The following is an 18,307-nucleotide window of genomic DNA, read 5'->3' as shown; positions in this document are numbered from 1 at the left end:
AATAACTTAGGAGGAAAAGAAGGGAATGATGAATTCTTGCAGGCCTGGTGCCAATAAGCCACCTTATTCTCTTCCCGCTTTCTCTCTTTCCTGCCCCTTCTCCCCCTTTGACTTTGTGACTTCTCTGCCTGCAAGTTCAGTTTCAGGCTGCAAAGGTTGCAACTGCTTCTGACCAATAAGCAATGGGCACTTGTAGAAAAGAAGGTTTCCTGGGTACACGAAGTCATCTCAACTTGCTCCAGTGTCAACCTTTCCTGGCTAAGTGAAGACCAACTTGAGGTTGGCTGGTGGACTTGAACTTTTCTTTATCTTTGCCAACAGTTCCTGGGGCCTGCAAAATAAGCACAGTGTTTTTTGTTGTTGTGGGTTTTTGTTTTTTTTTTTTTATTTTTATTTTTTGCTACTTTGTTCAACCTTTATGGCAGATTAAATTGTGGGGAAAATGAAAGCACATGGACCACAAAATATATAATTCACAGGTGTCACATCACACTGTGAGGAATGATCTTTTTGGAGGCTGTTACGTCAATGCCTTTCATCATGGGAGCAATGATGCCACAGAAGGAGAAAGAAAATCTCATTGGGACCATCATTCCCTGTGTCTCCTTTGTGGATACGCATATATGCTTAGTCTTAATTTCTATACCATTTTATTAAAAAAATTCTCCTTCTGGCCCCTCTGACGGCATTGGAAAGGCTGCCCAGGGCAGTGTGCTAGGTAAACACAGCTGAAATGCATTATAGCTCTAAGGTAAAATTTAATGACTTGGATTGGAAGCTATCTATTTAGACTGAACAAAAGAAATGCTGTATCATCAAGTGAAGAAAAAGACAAGCCAACTAAACCACACAGATGAAGTCAGAGGAAGAATCAGAAGTTTTTCTATGGGAGCTGCCAAGTTAAGTCAAAGGTCAAGAATTCTGTTCCATTCTGATAGAGTCTTTTGCCTTGACCCTTTGGGGAGTGTGTGGCTTGTGAGGAGAAGTTAGCAAGCACTGGGGAAGGGAAGGGGAAAATCTGTTTGGCCAGGTATGGCGGTTTACACCTGTAATCCCAGCATTTTGGGAGGCCAGGATGGGAGCATCACTTGAGGCCAGGAGTCTGAGACCAGCCTGGGCAACACAGCAAGACCCCATCTCTACAAGATTTTTTTTAAAAATTAGCTAGGTTGGTGTCATGCACCTGTAATTCCAGGTATTTGAGAGGCTGAGGCAGGAGGATTGCTTGAACCCAGGAGTTCAAAGCTGCAGTGAGTGTGCCATGATCACACCACTGTACTCTAGCCAAGGTGACAGAGTGAGGCCATCCCTTAAAAGAAAAAGTTCCTACTTTCCTACATTCTCAGACTCAGTATCCTCATTTTTTTTTTCTTTTTTTGAGATGGAGACTTGCTCTGTAGCCCAGGCTGGAGTGCAGTGGCCTAATCTCAACTCACTGCAACCTCCACTTCCCAGGTCCCGGTTCAAGCGATTCTCCTGCCTCAGCCTCCTGAGTAGCTGGCATTACAGGCACGTGCCAGCACGCCCAGCTGATTTTTATATTTTTGGTAGAGATGGGGTTTCACCATGTTGGCCAGACTGGTCTTGAACTCCTGACATCATGATCCACCCGCATTGACCTCCCAAAGTGCTGGATTACAGGCATGAGCCACTGCGCCCAGCCAGTGTCCTCATTTGTGAAACAGAGGTTGTAATAATACCTTCCCCCTGAGCTGGTCAGGAGGTTAGATGAAACAACAGTAGAATAAATGTGAAACATTCAGCTGAGTGCCCACCACACAGTGGGTACCCAATAAATGGTCGCTGTCATTACTGTTGTTCCGGGGGTCAGTCCTTGTGCTGTTATTGGCCATGCTTCAGAGCTTGTTACTTTACTTCTTTATGTGTCACTTCTAGATGAAAAGCTGAACTCAAGGGACCCAGGGCTGCAGATGGACTTTTGTGGGCTGAGAGACTTTTGCCTAGATGGGCTCCTTCCTCCATATAAAATATTAAAAATTAGATTTTGTGACTGTGTTTCCATTATTGTCTTGAGTACTCTTTGAAGAACTTCTAATCTTCAATGGCAATTCTCTGACCTCTGGAGACCATGTAAATTTAGACAAACGCATGTGTAGTCTCAAGTCCTGGCTTGGGGTGTTTTCATCCCAACTCTGAGCACACCCAGAGGCCATCTTCTTGTTTGTCCCATTATGGTGTTCCTTGGATTTGCAAAAAAAAATTCCAGTCTTTCAGGGGCTTAAACTTTTGCAGATATTTGTTTCAATGATATTTCTCAAGAGAACCCCAAGTCTCATATCCTGTGCACGCTTGAGCTCTGAAACTGCAGCAACCCGTCCTATCCCTCTCTCTGAGAGCAGACATAGACTCAACTCTGATTTTAACTTACCTCTAGGAGTTTCTCTTTCATTCTTGCAAGATCAGCTATATATTTTAAATATTTTAAAATTGTTTTATTGAGCATTTTAGGGATTTTGCTAGAAATTTTTCATGTTGGGTAGCCTTTCCTCTTGCTGTGAATAGAATTGTCTATCATAAGTGTTTTTTTCTTAACAACTGTATTGAGGGTTTTTGTTGTTGTTGTTGTTGTTGTTGAGACAAAGTCTTGCTTTGTTGCCAGGCTGGAGTGCAGTGACACAATCTTTGCTCACTGCAACCTCCACCTCCTGGGTTCAAACAATTCTCCTGCCTCAGCCTCCCGAGTAGCTGAGATTACAGGTGCATGCGACCACACCGGGCTAATTTTTGTATTTTTAGTAGAGATGGGGTTTCACAATGTTGGCCAGGCTGGTCTCAAATTCCTGACCTCAAGCAGCAAGTGATCTGGCCACCTCGGCCTCCTCAAGTGCTGGGATTACAGGCGTGAGACACCGTGCCCAGCCATATCGAGATATTTTACAGAGCTCATATCATTCATCTATTTAAAAGTGTACAGTTTAGTGGTTATTTAGTATCTCCACAAATTTGTGCACCCATCACCATGATCTAATGCTGTAACATTCCCATTACTCCAGTAAGAGGCCCTATCCATATTAACAGTCACTCTCCATTTTCTCCCCAAGTCCCCCCTTCCCTAAGCAACCACGGATCTACATTCAGGTTCTACAGGTTCAACTTTTCTGTACATTTCACATAAATAGAATCACTACATGGTCTTTTGTGACTAGCTTCATTTACTTGGCATAACATTTTCAAGTCAAGGTTCACTCACGTCACAGCTTGGCTCACTACTTCATTCTTTTATATTGCCCAATATCCCATTGGTCAGTATAATATGCTATATTTTGTTTTTATATACTATATTTTGGGAGATACTATATTTTGTTTTTCCATTCATCAGTTGATGGACATTTTAGCTCATAAGAATAATGCAGCTGTGGACATTTGTGCACAAGTTTTTGTGGAGACGAATGTTTCCATTTTTCTTGGGTTTATACCTAGGAGTAGAATTGCTGGGTCATATGGTTACTATATTTAGCATTTTTTGTTTTTGAGACAAAGTCTTGCTCTGTCACCCAGGCTAGAGTGCAGTGGCGGGATCTTGGCTCACCACAATCTCTGTCTTCTGGGTTCCAGTGATTCTCCTGCCTCAGTCTCTTGAATAGTTGGGATTACAGGTGCCTACCACCACACCCAGCTAATTTTTGTATTTTTAGTAGAGACAGGGTTTCACTATGTTGGCCAGGCTGGTCTCCAACTCCTGACCTCAGGTGATCCGCCTACCTTGGCCTCCCAAAGTGCTGGGATTGTAGGCGTGAGCCACTGTGCCCAGCCTATATTTAGCATTTTGAAGAAAAACCCAACTGTTTTTCAAAGTGGTGGCACCACTGTACCTTCCCACTAGTAATGCTACATCACAAGTGATTTTAAAACCAAGCACAGGTGTTTGTACTCAACACGTGAAGAGTCCTTGTAGAGTTCTGAGGACAGTTCAGGGTATGCCATTGGAATACTCGTTACACATTGGTGTGGATCAGATTCAAGATGAGGGAGCAGGTAGAAAGTGCTGGAGTACCCTAATTCTCCGCTGATAGGGTCTCTATGGAGATGATAGCTGCAAGAAAACATGTTGGGACGCCTGACGCACATATTGGACGGAGGAAATGATTCTCAGGCAGAAAAATGATGCTCATCTGACATTGACTGAGGTGCTCACTCAACCTTTGCTTTCGATCTTGATATTACAGAAAATAAATTTCTGTTTTCAGAGCAGCAGGAGAGAGAATACAAGCTTTGCCACCAGGTGATGGAGAACCATCTCATGACCAGAGCAGATTTCTTGGCTCTTAACTTGCTTAGGGGATGTCTTCGCGGAAAGTGTGGATACTTCTGGGTGCCTCGGGCTGCCCAGGCTGTGAAAGCCAAGAGTCAAGGAGGCTGGTCTGTCTTCTTTCTGTCAGTGGCAGCAATGAAATGCTGGATATTGGTTATCCATCATTTAAATGGATCAAGTGGTTGTGTGCGTGTGTGTGTGTTTGTGTGTGTGTGTGTACGCGCTGAGTAGCTGGAACATTTGAAATGGCAGAAGGCAATGAGGACCCTTAACAGCAAAAGTTTTCTAGCTAAGTAGTAAAGCCTCCCATAACTCCAGGATTTAAAAATTGCCCATCAAGCTGTTTATCCTATAATGGAATAATAGGTTTAAAGCTGCCACCATCCTGGGAGCTTGCAATTGCTCAGTGAGGCTTGATGCAGAGGCCTCCAACTCTGCTTGGCACGGTTATCACCCTTGTGGGTTTTTTTCTTTCCCTCTGTGATTTATTCTCAGACATTCTGTATTTCCTGTTGCCATTTAGATAAAATTTAAATAAAACCATTAGAGAAAGATCTGTGTCAGAATGTTGGACCCTGTAAACTCAGGATAAAAATCAATCTGTATGTCGCTTTCTGTTCAAATGAGGCAAAAGCACCTGCAGTTTGGCAGTGATCTGTGACTTGCTGTCTTTATTCTACTCCCTCTTGCTGTAGTTCCTCCTAGCAACAGGGAAACAGGCATGAATAATGACCCCGGTTCTGTCTCATGTCCTGTGTCCTCTCTGGTCCCCACTTCTCCCGGTTTAGATGGTCTCTCCCTCTTACAGACCCCCATCTCATCCCAGTTCCCAAAAGGAGAGAGAGGATTGCTTTGTTTTTGAGACAGAGTCTTGCTGTGTTGCCCAGGCTGGAGTGCAGTGGTGCGATCTCGGCTCACTGCAACCTCCTTCTGCTGGGTTCAAGAGATTCTCCTGCTTCAGCCTCCCAAGTAGCTGGGGAATACAGGCGTGTGCCACAATGCCCAGCTAATTTTTGTATTTTTTGGTAGAGACGGAGGGAGAGGATTCTTACTGGTAACCAGATTTTAACCCCAGAACTCTGTGGCCTTGACCTTCCTCTCAATAGAAATGTTTTCGGGGCCTATACCTGAGTTGGATAAATTGAGGACATCATTTTTTTCTTTGACAGGTAATGTTAAAATGTCTATTGAAGCTATAGTGGAGATTGAGTGATACATCCTGGTATGGTGGTTTTATAATAATTCTTTTTTCTCCTGCTTTTTCTAGGCTTATCAAAATCCCTTGGGCTCATCGAAGGTTATGGTGGGCGGGGCAAAGGGGGCCTTCCGGCTACTCTTTCCCCCGCTGAGGAAGAGAAGGCCAAGGGGCCCCATGAGAAATATGGCTACAATTCCTACCTCAGTGAAAAAATTTCACTGGACCGTTCCATTCCGGATTATCGTCCCACCAAGTAAGTTCTGGTTCAGTCATTCGGAGAGAGTGATGGGTCGTAAGAGTGGGTGTAGACCCGAAGTCTGTGATATTTTCCATTGTTATTTGTAGCTCTTAGGGGAGTTTTTATTTTCATTTCCTCATCAATAAATAAACTTAGTACTCCTGTTGCTTATGAAAGATTAGATAAACAAAAAAGTTAAGTTGTTGTAAAAGTGTTCCAGAAACGTATAGAAAGGGCCTTATTACAAAAAGCTTTGTATTGCATTTTATTTATTATTATTCTTTTAATGTTTATTTTATGGCCAGGGGAACATGTAGGTTTGTGCTATAGGTGAATTGCATGCCACAGGGGTTCGGTGTACAGATGATTTCATCACCCAAATAATAAGCACAGTACCCGACAGGTAGTTTCTTGATTCTCACCCTCCTCTCTCCCTCCATCTTCAAGTAGGCCCCATGTCTGTCGTTCCCCTCTTCGTGTCCATGTGTACTCAGTGTTCAGCTCCCACCTATAAGTGAGGACTGTGGTATTTGGTTTTCTGTTCCTGAGTTCGTTTGCCTAGGATAATGGCCTCTAACTCCAACCATGTTGCTGCAAAGGATATGATGTGATTCTTTTTTATGACTGTGTAGTATTCCATGGTGTATATGTGCCACATTTCCTTTATCTGGTCTACTGTTGATGGGCATTTAGGTTGATTCCATTTCTTTGCTATGGTGAATAGTGCTATAATGAACACACCTGTCCATGTGTCTTTATGGTAGAACAATTTATATTCCTTTGGGTACATACCCAATAATGGGATTGCTGGATCAAATCGTTCTGCTTTGAGCTCTTTGAAGCATCACCAAACTGCTTTCTACAATGGCTGAACTAATTTACATTCTTACAAGCAGTGTATAACCGTTCCGTTTTCTCTGCAACCTCTCCAGCAGCTGTCATTTCTTTTGACTTTTTAGTAATAGCCATTATGATTGGTTGAAATGGTATCTCATTATGGTTTTGATTTGCATTTTTCTAAAAAAAAAATCACCATGATCTCATCATTTGGGGACAGCAGCTATTGAAGTTTTAGTATACTGTCTTTGAGTCTATTTTCTATGCAGATTATGAGCGATGATATATCACTTATTTAACACTAAATTGTGAGTGTTTTCTGATGTTATTAATAATGATCTGTTTCCATTCTTGGAAATTTAGGTTATTTTCAATTTTTCGTTATTATATATAACATCGTATTGAATATTTTTTCAGTCATATCTTTATAACTACTGATTTGATATTTAGTTTCTGAATCCACACTTCTTTTTGTTTTTTTTTGTTTTTTTTTTTTTTGAGACGGAGTTTCACTCTTGTTGCCTAGGCTGGAGCGCAACAAGAGCAAAATGGCACAATCTCAGCTTACCGCAACCTCCACCTCCCAGGTTCAAGTGATTCTTCTGCCTCAGCCTCCCAAGTAGCTGGGATTACAGGCATCTGCCATCACACCCAGCTAATTTTGTATTTTTACTAGAAACAGGGTTTCTCCATGTTGGTCAGGCTGGTCTCCACCCGCCCCGTCCTCCTAAAGTGCTGGGATTACAGGCGTGACCCACTGCCAAATCCACACTTCTAAAGGTGTATAGTAGAGGGATATTTTTGGAGATTTTTGTTGTTACATATTGTAATATTTTCCTCCAGAAAATCTATAGTAAGTCTACTCTTATTAGAATTTTACTAGACCCTTCCAATACTGGGTACTAGCATGTAAAAAACACCAAACTGATAGGTTATTGTTTCAACTTACACTTTTTTGTATGAAATTCTTGCCTTTTAAAAAGCTTGGGGCTGACATCTATAATATAGATGTGGCTGACATATACAGTGGCTCACATCTATAATCCTAGCACTTTGGGAAGATCACTTGAGCCCGAGTTCGACATCAGCCTGGGCAACATGGAAAAGTGTTGTGTCTACAAAAACCATAAGTTAGCCAGGTGTGGCGGTGCTTTCCTATAGGCCCAATTCCTCCAGAGGCTGAGGGTCGCCTGAGCCTGGGGGTTGAGGCTGTAGTAAGCCGCCATGGTGCCACTGCATTCCAGTCTGGGTAAGAGAGTGAGACACTTTCTAGAAACTATTTGTGAGCATTTTGGTTGGATCATGAGAGGTCTTTGTTCTGTGCTCTCAGATTTAAGAATTACTTATTTCCTGCTTGTAAAACAGACAAAAGAGGCTAGACATAGTGTCAAGATGCTGGAGAGAAAGCTCCTATGTTTTCTATCCACCTTGGCTTCTCAAACAGATTCTCCATTTTCTATTAGATTTGTATAGTCTCTCTTTTTCTATTTAGAGTGGTCCTTGCTTGAAGTAGATTATTTCTTTATCAAATGAAATTTTTACAAATCAGTTAAGTGTCTCGGTTACTGAGAAAAATAGATTCAAGATAAAGAAAATTATCTTAAATGGATTTAAATTTGCAGCATTAGCTGAGAAACCTGTTAAATGTCTCTCTCTACCAAATAAGCATATATTCATTTAGAATCACTAGAAAAATACCTCACCCCTGCTGGAAGGTATTTTTTGTTCCTGGACTTTTGTTCTCCGAAACATCTGGCTGTTTTTATTTACTGATGCTCTCTGATTAGACTTTCTTATTTGGACTTTGGCAAATAAACATAGCCCTGTTTTTTTGTACTTCTATGAGAATGAAAATGCCTCCAAAACAAGGTTACTGGAAATGAGCCGGTTGAACAAGTATTATCACGTGTCAGATGGTTTTCTCCACACTAGAGCTAGACCATTTGATGAAGCACAGTCCTTGCCTACTTACTTCTTGTCTAGGGGGGAAGACAGATATTCAAGCAGGTCAGTATAGCACAAGGTATGTACTGGCTAGACACTCACGCAAGATGTGCAGGGCAGGTCTGAGAAAGTTTTTTGTTTGAGTTACTGCCTGAAGGATCATGAAGGGATAGAAAATTGAAGACTGAGGGGCCAGGTGTGGTGGCTCATGCCTGTAACCCCAGCACTTTGGGAGGCTGAGGCGGGCAGATCATCTGAGGTCAGGCGTTCGAGACCAGCCTGGCCAATGTGGTGAAACTCTGCCTCTACTAGAAAATACAAAAACAGTAGCTGGGCATGGTGGCACGTGCCTGTGGTCCCAGCTGCTTGGAAGGCTGAGACAGGAGAATCGCTTGAAACTGGCAGGTGGAGGTTTGTAGTGAGCTGAGATCATGCCCCTGCACTCCAGCCTGGGTGACAGAGCGAGACTCTGTCTCAAAAAAGAAAAAGGAAAATTGAAATTAGGAGACGGTTAAGGGTGGACCAGGCAGGAGAACAGAAGAAGTGCACTTGGTTGGGGATGTGGGTACAAGGAACAGTAATGTGGCATACTCACGGAGGAACCCATACCCCAGTATTGCTGTGTGGTATAGCATGATGGCTTGAACATACCATTTATATGTCAACCTTCCTGAAACCCTATTAAAATGATGGCAAAGGAATAGAGAGAAAAAAACAGGTCAGGTGATGATCAGAGAAGAGACATGTACAAAATTTTGGAAGATGGAAATGGGATGACTAATGGTAACTGACAGAGTAAGCGGGGTGAAGCTGAGACCCAACCTCCCACATGAGGTGGGTGGGGGTGGTGAGAGCAGAAGAATGCAGTGTAGCCAGGAGCCCCAGAGACTCAGGAATTGGAGGGGACAGGCGTTTCTGATGGCTGGAGGGGGATTTGAGCAGAAGGGATGCAGTTAGCAGGTATGTCCCCAGATCCTTTCTTCAACTGTGCACAGCCAGCGACTGCCCTTTCTCATCTGGCACAATATGGGAGGTTTACTCCCTGGAGAAGATGAACTGTGGTTCATAGAGGTGACCTTGGACAGAAGATAACAAGGCTGCATATGAAATGGGATAACTTTCCAGCTCCATTACCCCTCTCTTACTCCTGTAAGCAAGAATTTGAAGAATCCACTTAGAGAAAATTATTCAGCCTAAGGAAAGGGCTGATAGATCTGACAGCTGGGAGTACCCCCAGAATGGCTGGGTTCTGCTCGTTAACTATTAGTATAGCATGCCTGTTGTAAGGCTTCATCATTTTATATAAGGCAGTCCTCCTGTAAAATAAGAAAAGAAAGGCAGGATCACTTGACATCTCAGCAGAGCCTTTGTTATAACAGATGTTAACAACAACAACAGAAAATGGTAAACAGAAACAACAAACTTTAAAACTATAATGAATGACTTAGGAGGTCATAGGATTTTTTTTTTTTGAACTGGAGTTTCGCTCTTGTTACCCAGGCTGGAGTGCAATGGCACGATCTCGGCTCACTGCAACCTCCGCCTCCTGGATTCAAGCAATTCTTCTGCCTCAGTCTCCCGAGTAGCTGGGGCTACAGGCGCGCACCACCATGCCCAGCTAATTTTTGTATTTTTTAGTAGAGACAGAGTTTCACCTTGTTGACCAGGATGGTCTCGATTTCTTGACTTCGTGATCCACCCACCTCGGCCTCCCAAAGTGCTGGGATTATAGGCGTGAGCCACTGCGCCCGGCCAGGATGTTTTGTTTTCTTTATAAACCAAGAGTAAATAGATGTATTAAGATAATAATCGTAAGGCCTGGTGTGGTGGCTCATGCCTGTGTTCCCAGCACCTTGAAAGGCCAAGGTGGGTTGATCCTTTGAGGTCAGGAGTTTAAGACCAGCCTGGCCAACATGGTGAAACGCCGTCTCTACTAAAAATACAAAAGCATTAACTGGGCATGGTGGCGCATGCCTGTAATCCCAGCTACTTGGGAGGCTGAAGCAGGGAATTGCTTGAACTGGGGAGACAGAGGTTGCAGTGAGCTGAGATTGCACCATTGTACTCCAGCCTGGGCAACAGAGTAAGACTCTGCCTCAAAAAAAAAAAAAAATAATAATAGAATAAAAAACAAATCTTAAAAGTTAAAAGTTAGTTAGACATGTAGTCCTAGCTACTCAGGAGGCTGTAATAGGAGGATCACTTGAGCCTAGGAGTTAGAATCCAGCTTGGGCAACATAGCAAGACCCTATCTCTAATAAAACAAAAATTAAATAGAAATAAATAATTCAATAAAGAGTCGGAAGGCAGCATTGAGAAATGTTCTAAAAAACAGAAAAAAAAAAAGAAATGAAAAGTAGGAGAGGAGAGATCAAAAGAAATTCAATCAGTCCAGTAGGTTCAACATCCACTAATGAGAAAATCAGAGAGAACAGAGAGAAGAAAGTCATCAAACAAATGAGTCAAGAAAACTTCCCAGAACCGTGGGATGTGAGCTTTCAGATTAGAAGATCCACCCAGTTCCTACATAATTTATGAAAAGAGAAAAGCTAAACTCACATCAAGAAATGTAAATGTAAAATTTCAAAACAACTTGGATGAAGAAAAAGTCCTAAAAGCTTTCAGAGAGTAAATGCAGATTACATATAGTTGGCATTAGATTTCTCTGTAGAAGCATTAAAAACTAGAAGACAATGGAAGAATGCTTAAATAATTTTGAGAGAAAAAAATAATGTTCAATTTAGAATTCTTACAGTCATCTATAGAATACTTTGGGCCAGGAGCAAATGCAAAGTAAACCCATTGCATAAATAGGTTCTTAACAATTTTACCTTCTTGGAATCTGTTTTGAGGAAGCTGCTCAAGCACATGCTCCAGAAAAACAAAGGAGTGAAGTAAGGAAGATGTTGAAGAGATGCTCCAGGATAACATTCTAGGGTGACAGCCATGTAGCAGGCCAAGAGATCAATTATTCCCACATCTTTAGAGATAAACCTCCTAGAACCTCCTGTGGATGCAGAAGGATGCAGGGCTCCAGGAGGTATGTCTCTAAAGGAGGTGTGAAGGGGCAAAATTGTGTGATTGTCCAGTGTTTTTTTGACTGCATTAAGATTTTTTCTTCACTCCTCTGTCAAAAAGTTTGGGACTGTTTACTGATTGTGTTAGGCCATTGTGTTGCTATAAAGGAATACCTGAGACTGAGTAATTTATAAATAAAAGAGGTTTAATTAGCTTACTTTTCTGCAGGCTGTCCAGGAAACATGGTGCTTGGCATCTGCTTGGCTTCTGATGAGGCCTCAGGAAGCTTACAGTCATGGCTGAAGCTAAAGGGTGAGCCAACCTATCGCATGGCAATAGGGGGAGCAAAAGAGAAAGAGAGTGGGAGATGCTACACACTTTTAAACAACCAGATCTCATGTGAACTCACTCATTATCAAGAGGATGGCACTAAGCCATTTATGGGGATCCACCCCATGATCCAGATGCCTCCCATTAGGCCCTACCTCCCACATTGGGAATTACATTTCAACATAAGATTTGGCTGAGACACAGATCTCAACCATATTACTATAGGCACAAAACAGCTTGTGAAAAAGCAAAGCAATAACTACAGGAAAAACAAAAGCTCTCCAATAAACAAACTGTACTTCCATATACTCTGTAGCTCAGCTCTGAACAATATATTGTAGTCATATAAATATAAATATTGCATATTGATTTAAACACAAAGTATGGTATAATTATTGGAAGAAGGAGTAGGTGAAATGTGTATGTGAGGTGTGGGTAATGTAAGAAAATGAAATCTACATCTTCAATAAAAGGAAATCAATTGAAAATGTCTAAAATTACACATCAAGAAATAGTAACATAACCATTGTTATTTAGCAACATGGAGATTACAGAAGTTGAAGGAGACCATATATGTTTTAAGAAAATTTCAACACTTTTACACTGTTGGTGGGAGTGTAAATTAGTTCAACCACTGTGGAAGACTGTGGCGATTCCTCAAGGACCTAGAAATAGAAATTCCATTTGACCCAGCAATCCCATTACTGGGTATATATCCAAAGGAATATAAATCGTTCTACTATAAGGACACATGCACACAAATGTTCATTGCAGCACTGTTTACAATAGCAAAGACCTGGAACCAACCCAAATGCCCATCAATGATAGATTGGACAGGGAAAATGTGGCACATATACACCATGGAGTATTATGCAGCCATCAAAAACGATGAGTTCGCATCCTTTGTAGGGACATGGATGAACCTGGAAACCATCATTCTCAGCAAACTGACACAAGAACAGAAACTGGGGTCTGTTGGGGGGAAATAGGGGAGGGACAGCAGGGAGTGGGGAGGTGGGGAGAGATAGCATGGGGAGAAATGCCAGATATAGGTGAAGGGGAGGAAGGCAGCAAATCACACTGCCATGTGTGTACCTATGCAACAATCTTGCATGTTCTTCACATGTACCCCAGAACCTAAAGTACAATTAAAAGAAAAGAAAATTTCAATTAAACAATAAATATAAACCAATACGAAAAAAATGCAAAACTTGTGGGATGAAAGTACAGTAGAAAAACAAGCTGGAGAACTAGCTTGAATGGTATGATCACATTTGCTTTTTAGATTATCCTGACCACTAAGTGTTGGGTAAATTTGAAGGTGAATTTTGAGATGAATTTGAGGGCTTGCCCATAGGCCGTAAGCAGTAACCAAAGGGACAGTTGTAAATTCTGAGCTCCACAGCAAAAGCAACCAAATTAACCTCTCTTAATTGCAAATTAATCCCCACCATCAAAGAGTTGCAAGACCTTTGCCTGTAGAAGCAGCTCCTCTGCAGAGCAGTTTCCTTCCTCCAGAGAATTATCCCCCAATGGGTAGGATCCTTTTGGTTAAGCCCCAGACAGCTCTCACAAGTTTTTGAGAAGCTTTAAGTAGGCTAATTGCACTGCAATTTAAAACAGAACCTCAAGTTGCTTTAATTTTTACTGTTTTATTGCTATATTACACTTGAGAAAATTGTTTTTCTTATAAATATGAATGAATGTTTAGGTAGCAGTGAGATTAACCATTGGCTTGTCACATTTTAGGCAAATGAATTCCAAAATGCTGTTTTCCATTTTATTTTTACTCTGTGATTTCTTTTTCTTCCACTGGTATGAATCCCAAACTGTCGATCTTTCCATTTTCATTTCTTCCTTGTTTTAAGGTGTAAAAAGATATTATTCTGCAGAATACTTATAAATATTCTATTCTGTTTTGTGTTACTTTTCTATGACTCTTTTATATTTCACCCTTCCATCTTTCTAGAGTTTATTTTAGAATATGGTTTAAGTTTGTATCTTTCGTTTCAAAGATCTGTCCCTTTTTTTAGAAAACAGCTTTTTCAAAATAATCTTATAAATAACCATTCTCTTTCTCTTATTTGGAGGTGCTAAATTGTTACATTTTATGCTTTTGTATATATGTAGGCTTATTTTCTCTGTGATGTTCTTTGGGTCTGTATTTCTTTTTTCTTCTTTTTCTTTTCCTTTCTTGGTTTTGTAGAAATCACTAAAAATGGTTGTTTGACTAAAGTTGCCAATCTGCCAGGCACTGTGCCAGCAGTTTGGACAAGAGCAAGGCATCTTGGCCCCATAGGACTTCAAAGAGAGTAAGAGAGACTGGTGGCTATTTATAGTCCTTTTGGTCACTTTTAGAGGGCCTTAGGAAGTAAGATAAAGGCATGAGTCATTCTGAGAAAGGCAGAAGGTGACCTTGATCTTATTGGCAAGCAGGAATTTTCCCTCTAAAGAGGAGGCAGGACATTTGAGAGAGAAAACAGCAAGTGCAGTGATAAGTAGCTCAGTTTGTGAAAAAGCAAAGCAACTATTAACTACAGGAAAAAACCAAAAGCCCTTAAACAAAGGAATTGCAATTCCACATACTCTGTGGCTCGGGGGAAAGTTCTAGGATTTTGGGATTAGGGAAAATGGAAAACTTTTGGCTAGAGAGTAGTTTCCAGAGTGAATTGTGTAAGAAAAATGTGGAGTAGAAGGAGGAAGCCAAGCTGGGAAGTGCCTCATGTTCCATCCCTGGGTGGGGACTTCCACATTTTCAGTAGATGCCAATAAAGGATTAGAGGCAAGATGGTATTATTATTATAATTTCTTTTTTTTTAAAACACTAATGATAACTATGGCAGAAATGTGGAGGATGGAATGGAGAAGATGGAGCCTGGTAACTGGATGGCTAAATACAAGTCGTGGTTACCAGCATTTATTGAGTGCCAGTGGTGTGCTAGATATTGCCAAAGAGAGAAGGGGGTGCTTTTAATAATACAGTGAGCAATTAATTATTATTATGCTACTTTTTTTTTTTTTGAGACAGAGTCTTGCTCTGTCGCCAGGCACCAGGCTGGGGTGCAGTGGCACAATCTCGGCTCACTTATGCTACTTTTATACAGTTGCTTTTCTGTAACAAATTAAGGCCCAAGCAGGGATAAGGTAGAAGAACTGGATTCAAGAAAATCCTAGAAAGAATTCGCAGAATGAGGCAACTAACTGGATTTAGATGAAGTGGGTGTGTTAACTTGGGAGATGGAGTGGAAGTGATCTCATTATCCGGAAGAGAGAATCCTGCAGGGTTCATGTTTTGTAAGGAAAGTAGCAGCTCTGCTTGTCCAGGGGTCCCCATAGTTTTGGTTTTCTTGAGTAACCACAGGACATGAATCTGTCCTGCTTTATTCATGATTTGGCTGTGAGTTTGTAAGAAGATAACCCTTAGTGACACCAGAAGCTGGGCAAGGCTTTCTAAGCCCCCACTTTTTTTTTTTTTCTGAGATATACTATTCTATATCATATTGTGGCATAGTAAGTATCTGCTTTTCCAATTATCTCATACTATGAGGGAGGGACCACAGAAATCTGCCTGTGCTTATTAAAGCCACTACTGAGATACCTGCACCAATTTTATGATATGCTTTCTCCTCTCACACCATGTAGGTAATTTATGAGCAGTTTCTACTGCTGTTATCTTCAATTTCTCCTTTGGCCTCTTGCTTATAAATCCTGATGTCAGGTTTCTGTGGAATTCGTTTTGCTTCACTCAGAAAGTCTCCTCTTTCCTTCATCACAGCAAATTCTAACCCATTTTATCCCGACCATGTCTGCTTTGGATGTGGATGGGATGATGCCCTAGTGAACCATCCTCATGTCATGCCCAGTGGACAGATGCATGCTGTGGTCTGGAGGCCATGAATGATGTCTGGGCTGACCATGGATATCTGAGAATCCATGGATTCTCCTGTGGGTATTTTAGGTTGAGTCTGTGTGCATGTGACTCATATGAGTACACGAGTCCTCGTCTTACAGTGAATGAGTGGAGCGAATCTACTCATGGCTCAATATGCAACTCAAGTTTCCCTCTGCTGTGAAAAGGACATATCTGATTATAGTAGCTGTGATGGAGTCTTTTTTTATGATTCATTCCTCTAACAATAGGTACCCTGTGTCTCACAGATCGGTTTTTAAATAGAGTGAAAGTGCCTTAAAAAGAGTCAAGAGTCCAGCGGGGTGTGGGGGCTCATGCCTGTAATCGCAACACTTTGGGAGGCTGAAGCAAGAAGATCTCTTGAGGTCAGGAGTTTGAGACCAACCTGGGTGACATAGCAAGACCTGTCCCTGCTAAAAATTAAAAAAAAATAATAAATGGAATATCATAGCGTGTGCCTGTAGTCCCAGCTACTGGAGAGGTTGAAGTGGGGGAATTGCTTGAGCCCAGAAGTCCAAGGCTACAGTGAGCTATGATCGTGCCACTGCACTCCATCTTGGATAACAGAAATGTGTATGTACATATGAGTGTGAGTGCATATGTGTGTAAATATATTATATTTATGTATTATACTTACAGATTATATATATTATCTTTTAAAGGGTCAAAAATTCTATGTTAAACTTTCTTTTTCACAGACCCACGTGGGCACTCAGAGTAGCTGTCCAATGAATAATAATAATAAATAGCTGTATGCTTAGGAGTGTCCCTGAGTTACTAACCACAATAATTTTTCCATTTTATTGACTACCTTTTATGTTTTTGTCGCTGTACAGCATGTTTTATTGATCTCATTTAAATTTAACTGCTTTGCGAAGTAACTATTCCTATCCCTTCTTTTATAAATGAGACAAGGTGGCTGTGGAGAAGTTAAGCAACTTACCTGAGGTTACACAGCTAATAAGTGCCGGGACTTGGATTCAAACCCAGCTCTGTGTATGTCTTTAAAGTCTGTGGATGTCCCCACATCAAGTGCCTAACCCGTGTCTGCAGAATGGAACCTTCTGTTCTATGCTGGAGTTGCCAGAAGGAAAAGGATTTCTGAGTCGTACAGAAAGTAGACAGTCTATTTGGGGAGTCTTGTGTGTTGGGACGCGGGGGTGGGTGTATGTGTGGGTTTGCTTCTTTAGTTTTCTTCTCTTGGTACTTTTTAATTCTGCAAAGCTACCAAAATTCCAAAGGAGTTTTATGTTGAATTTGAGCAGCTGTTGCCTGTGATGGCCCTAGTATGTAGCGTAATACAGTTGAAACCCTCTTTAAGGCATACAGCATTTTTAAAATTTAAAACATGGAAGGAAAAATTGTATAATTTTTTTGGGTTAGGAAAGGTCTTACCTGGAGTTTATACTGAGGAGGAACTTTATTTGCTAAAGCTGGTCTTCACCCAGCAATGGGACGGAAGAATGGAATATGGAAGTTGGGTGCCATTTCCTCTAGTGTGTTAGGGTGATATGATTCCTGCAATATTTATGAGTGAATGTTCCTCTCACTTTTGTGGATTCCCTAGATCTGAAGAAGATATCTGGGCCACTTAAAAACCTTCATGAGAAAACTGTACATAAAGGTTAAGAGCCTAGATTCAGAAATGGAAATTCCAATCTCAGCTTTGTCTCTTTCTAGTTGTGTGACCTTGGACAAGTTGCTTAACCTCTGTGCCTCAGTTTCCCCATAGGTAAAGTGGTTATGTAATCATATCTACTTTATAGTATTAGTGTGGGGATTAAATTTTTCATATGAAATGTATAGAAATGTATACCTATACATTTTATGCAATAATATACATTTCAGGTACAAGCCATCATACCTGGCCATACCCCTTGTCTTTAAAACATTTTGAATTAAATGACAGAATCTTTGGGAAAATATCTACTGAAAAGTGATATGATACCTTTAGCCTTGCACTAACATGAAAACCTTAAATCTAGGGCAATAGGCATTCCCTTGTCCCTAAGGCAACACAGAAATAGGTACTTTTATATACTTATAATACACTAAGGCTTAGGCATTAGTCTAAGCCTTTCTCATGTAATCATTAATATTTGATCAGCAAGTGTGAGTATATTAGTCCATTCTCATGCTGCTAATAAAGACATACCCAAGACTGGGTAATTTATAAAGGAAAGAGGTTTAATTGCCTCACAGATTAGCATGGCTGAGGATGCCTCAGGAAACTTACAATTATGGTGGAAGGGGAAGCAAACACATCCTTCTCCACATGGCAGCAGGAAGGAGAAGTGACAAGCAAAAGGGGGAAAGTCCCCTTACAAAACCATCAGATCTTGTGAGAACTCACTCACTATCATGAGAACAGCATGAGGGTAAATGCCTCCATGATTAAATTACCTCCCACCAGGTCTCTCCCACAACTTGTGGGGATTACAGGCACTATGATTCAAGATGAGATTTGGGTGGGGACACAGCCAAACCATATCAGTGAGCTTCAGTTATTTTTTAAGTAATCTTCATCATATATACTGTTACCCATTTTTTAAAGAGACA

General features: G+C 41.1%; 1 protein-coding gene across 1 annotated transcript in view; it reads left to right on the top strand.

Annotated features, from left to right (window-relative positions):
* GALNT17 (polypeptide N-acetylgalactosaminyltransferase 17) overlaps nucleotides 1-18,307 on the top strand; it is a 554,525-nt gene that overhangs the window by 175,321 nt on the left and 360,897 nt on the right. The window contains exon 2 of the mRNA XM_012449084.2: nucleotides 5,541-5,724. Coding sequence (XP_012304507.1) covers nucleotides 5,541-5,724 — 184 coding nt within the window. The remainder of the gene's footprint in view (nucleotides 1-5,540; nucleotides 5,725-18,307) is intronic.

This window comes from Aotus nancymaae, unplaced genomic scaffold (assembly GCF_030222135.1).
Source record: "Aotus nancymaae isolate 86718 unplaced genomic scaffold, 86718_ANA_hifiasm-v0.15.2.pri h1tg000012l, whole genome shotgun sequence".
NCBI classification, from domain to species: Eukaryota; Metazoa; Chordata; class Mammalia; order Primates; family Aotidae; genus Aotus; species Aotus nancymaae.
The sequence above is the reverse complement of the archived record's forward strand: the minus strand, read 5'-3'. Positions and strand labels throughout refer to the sequence as shown.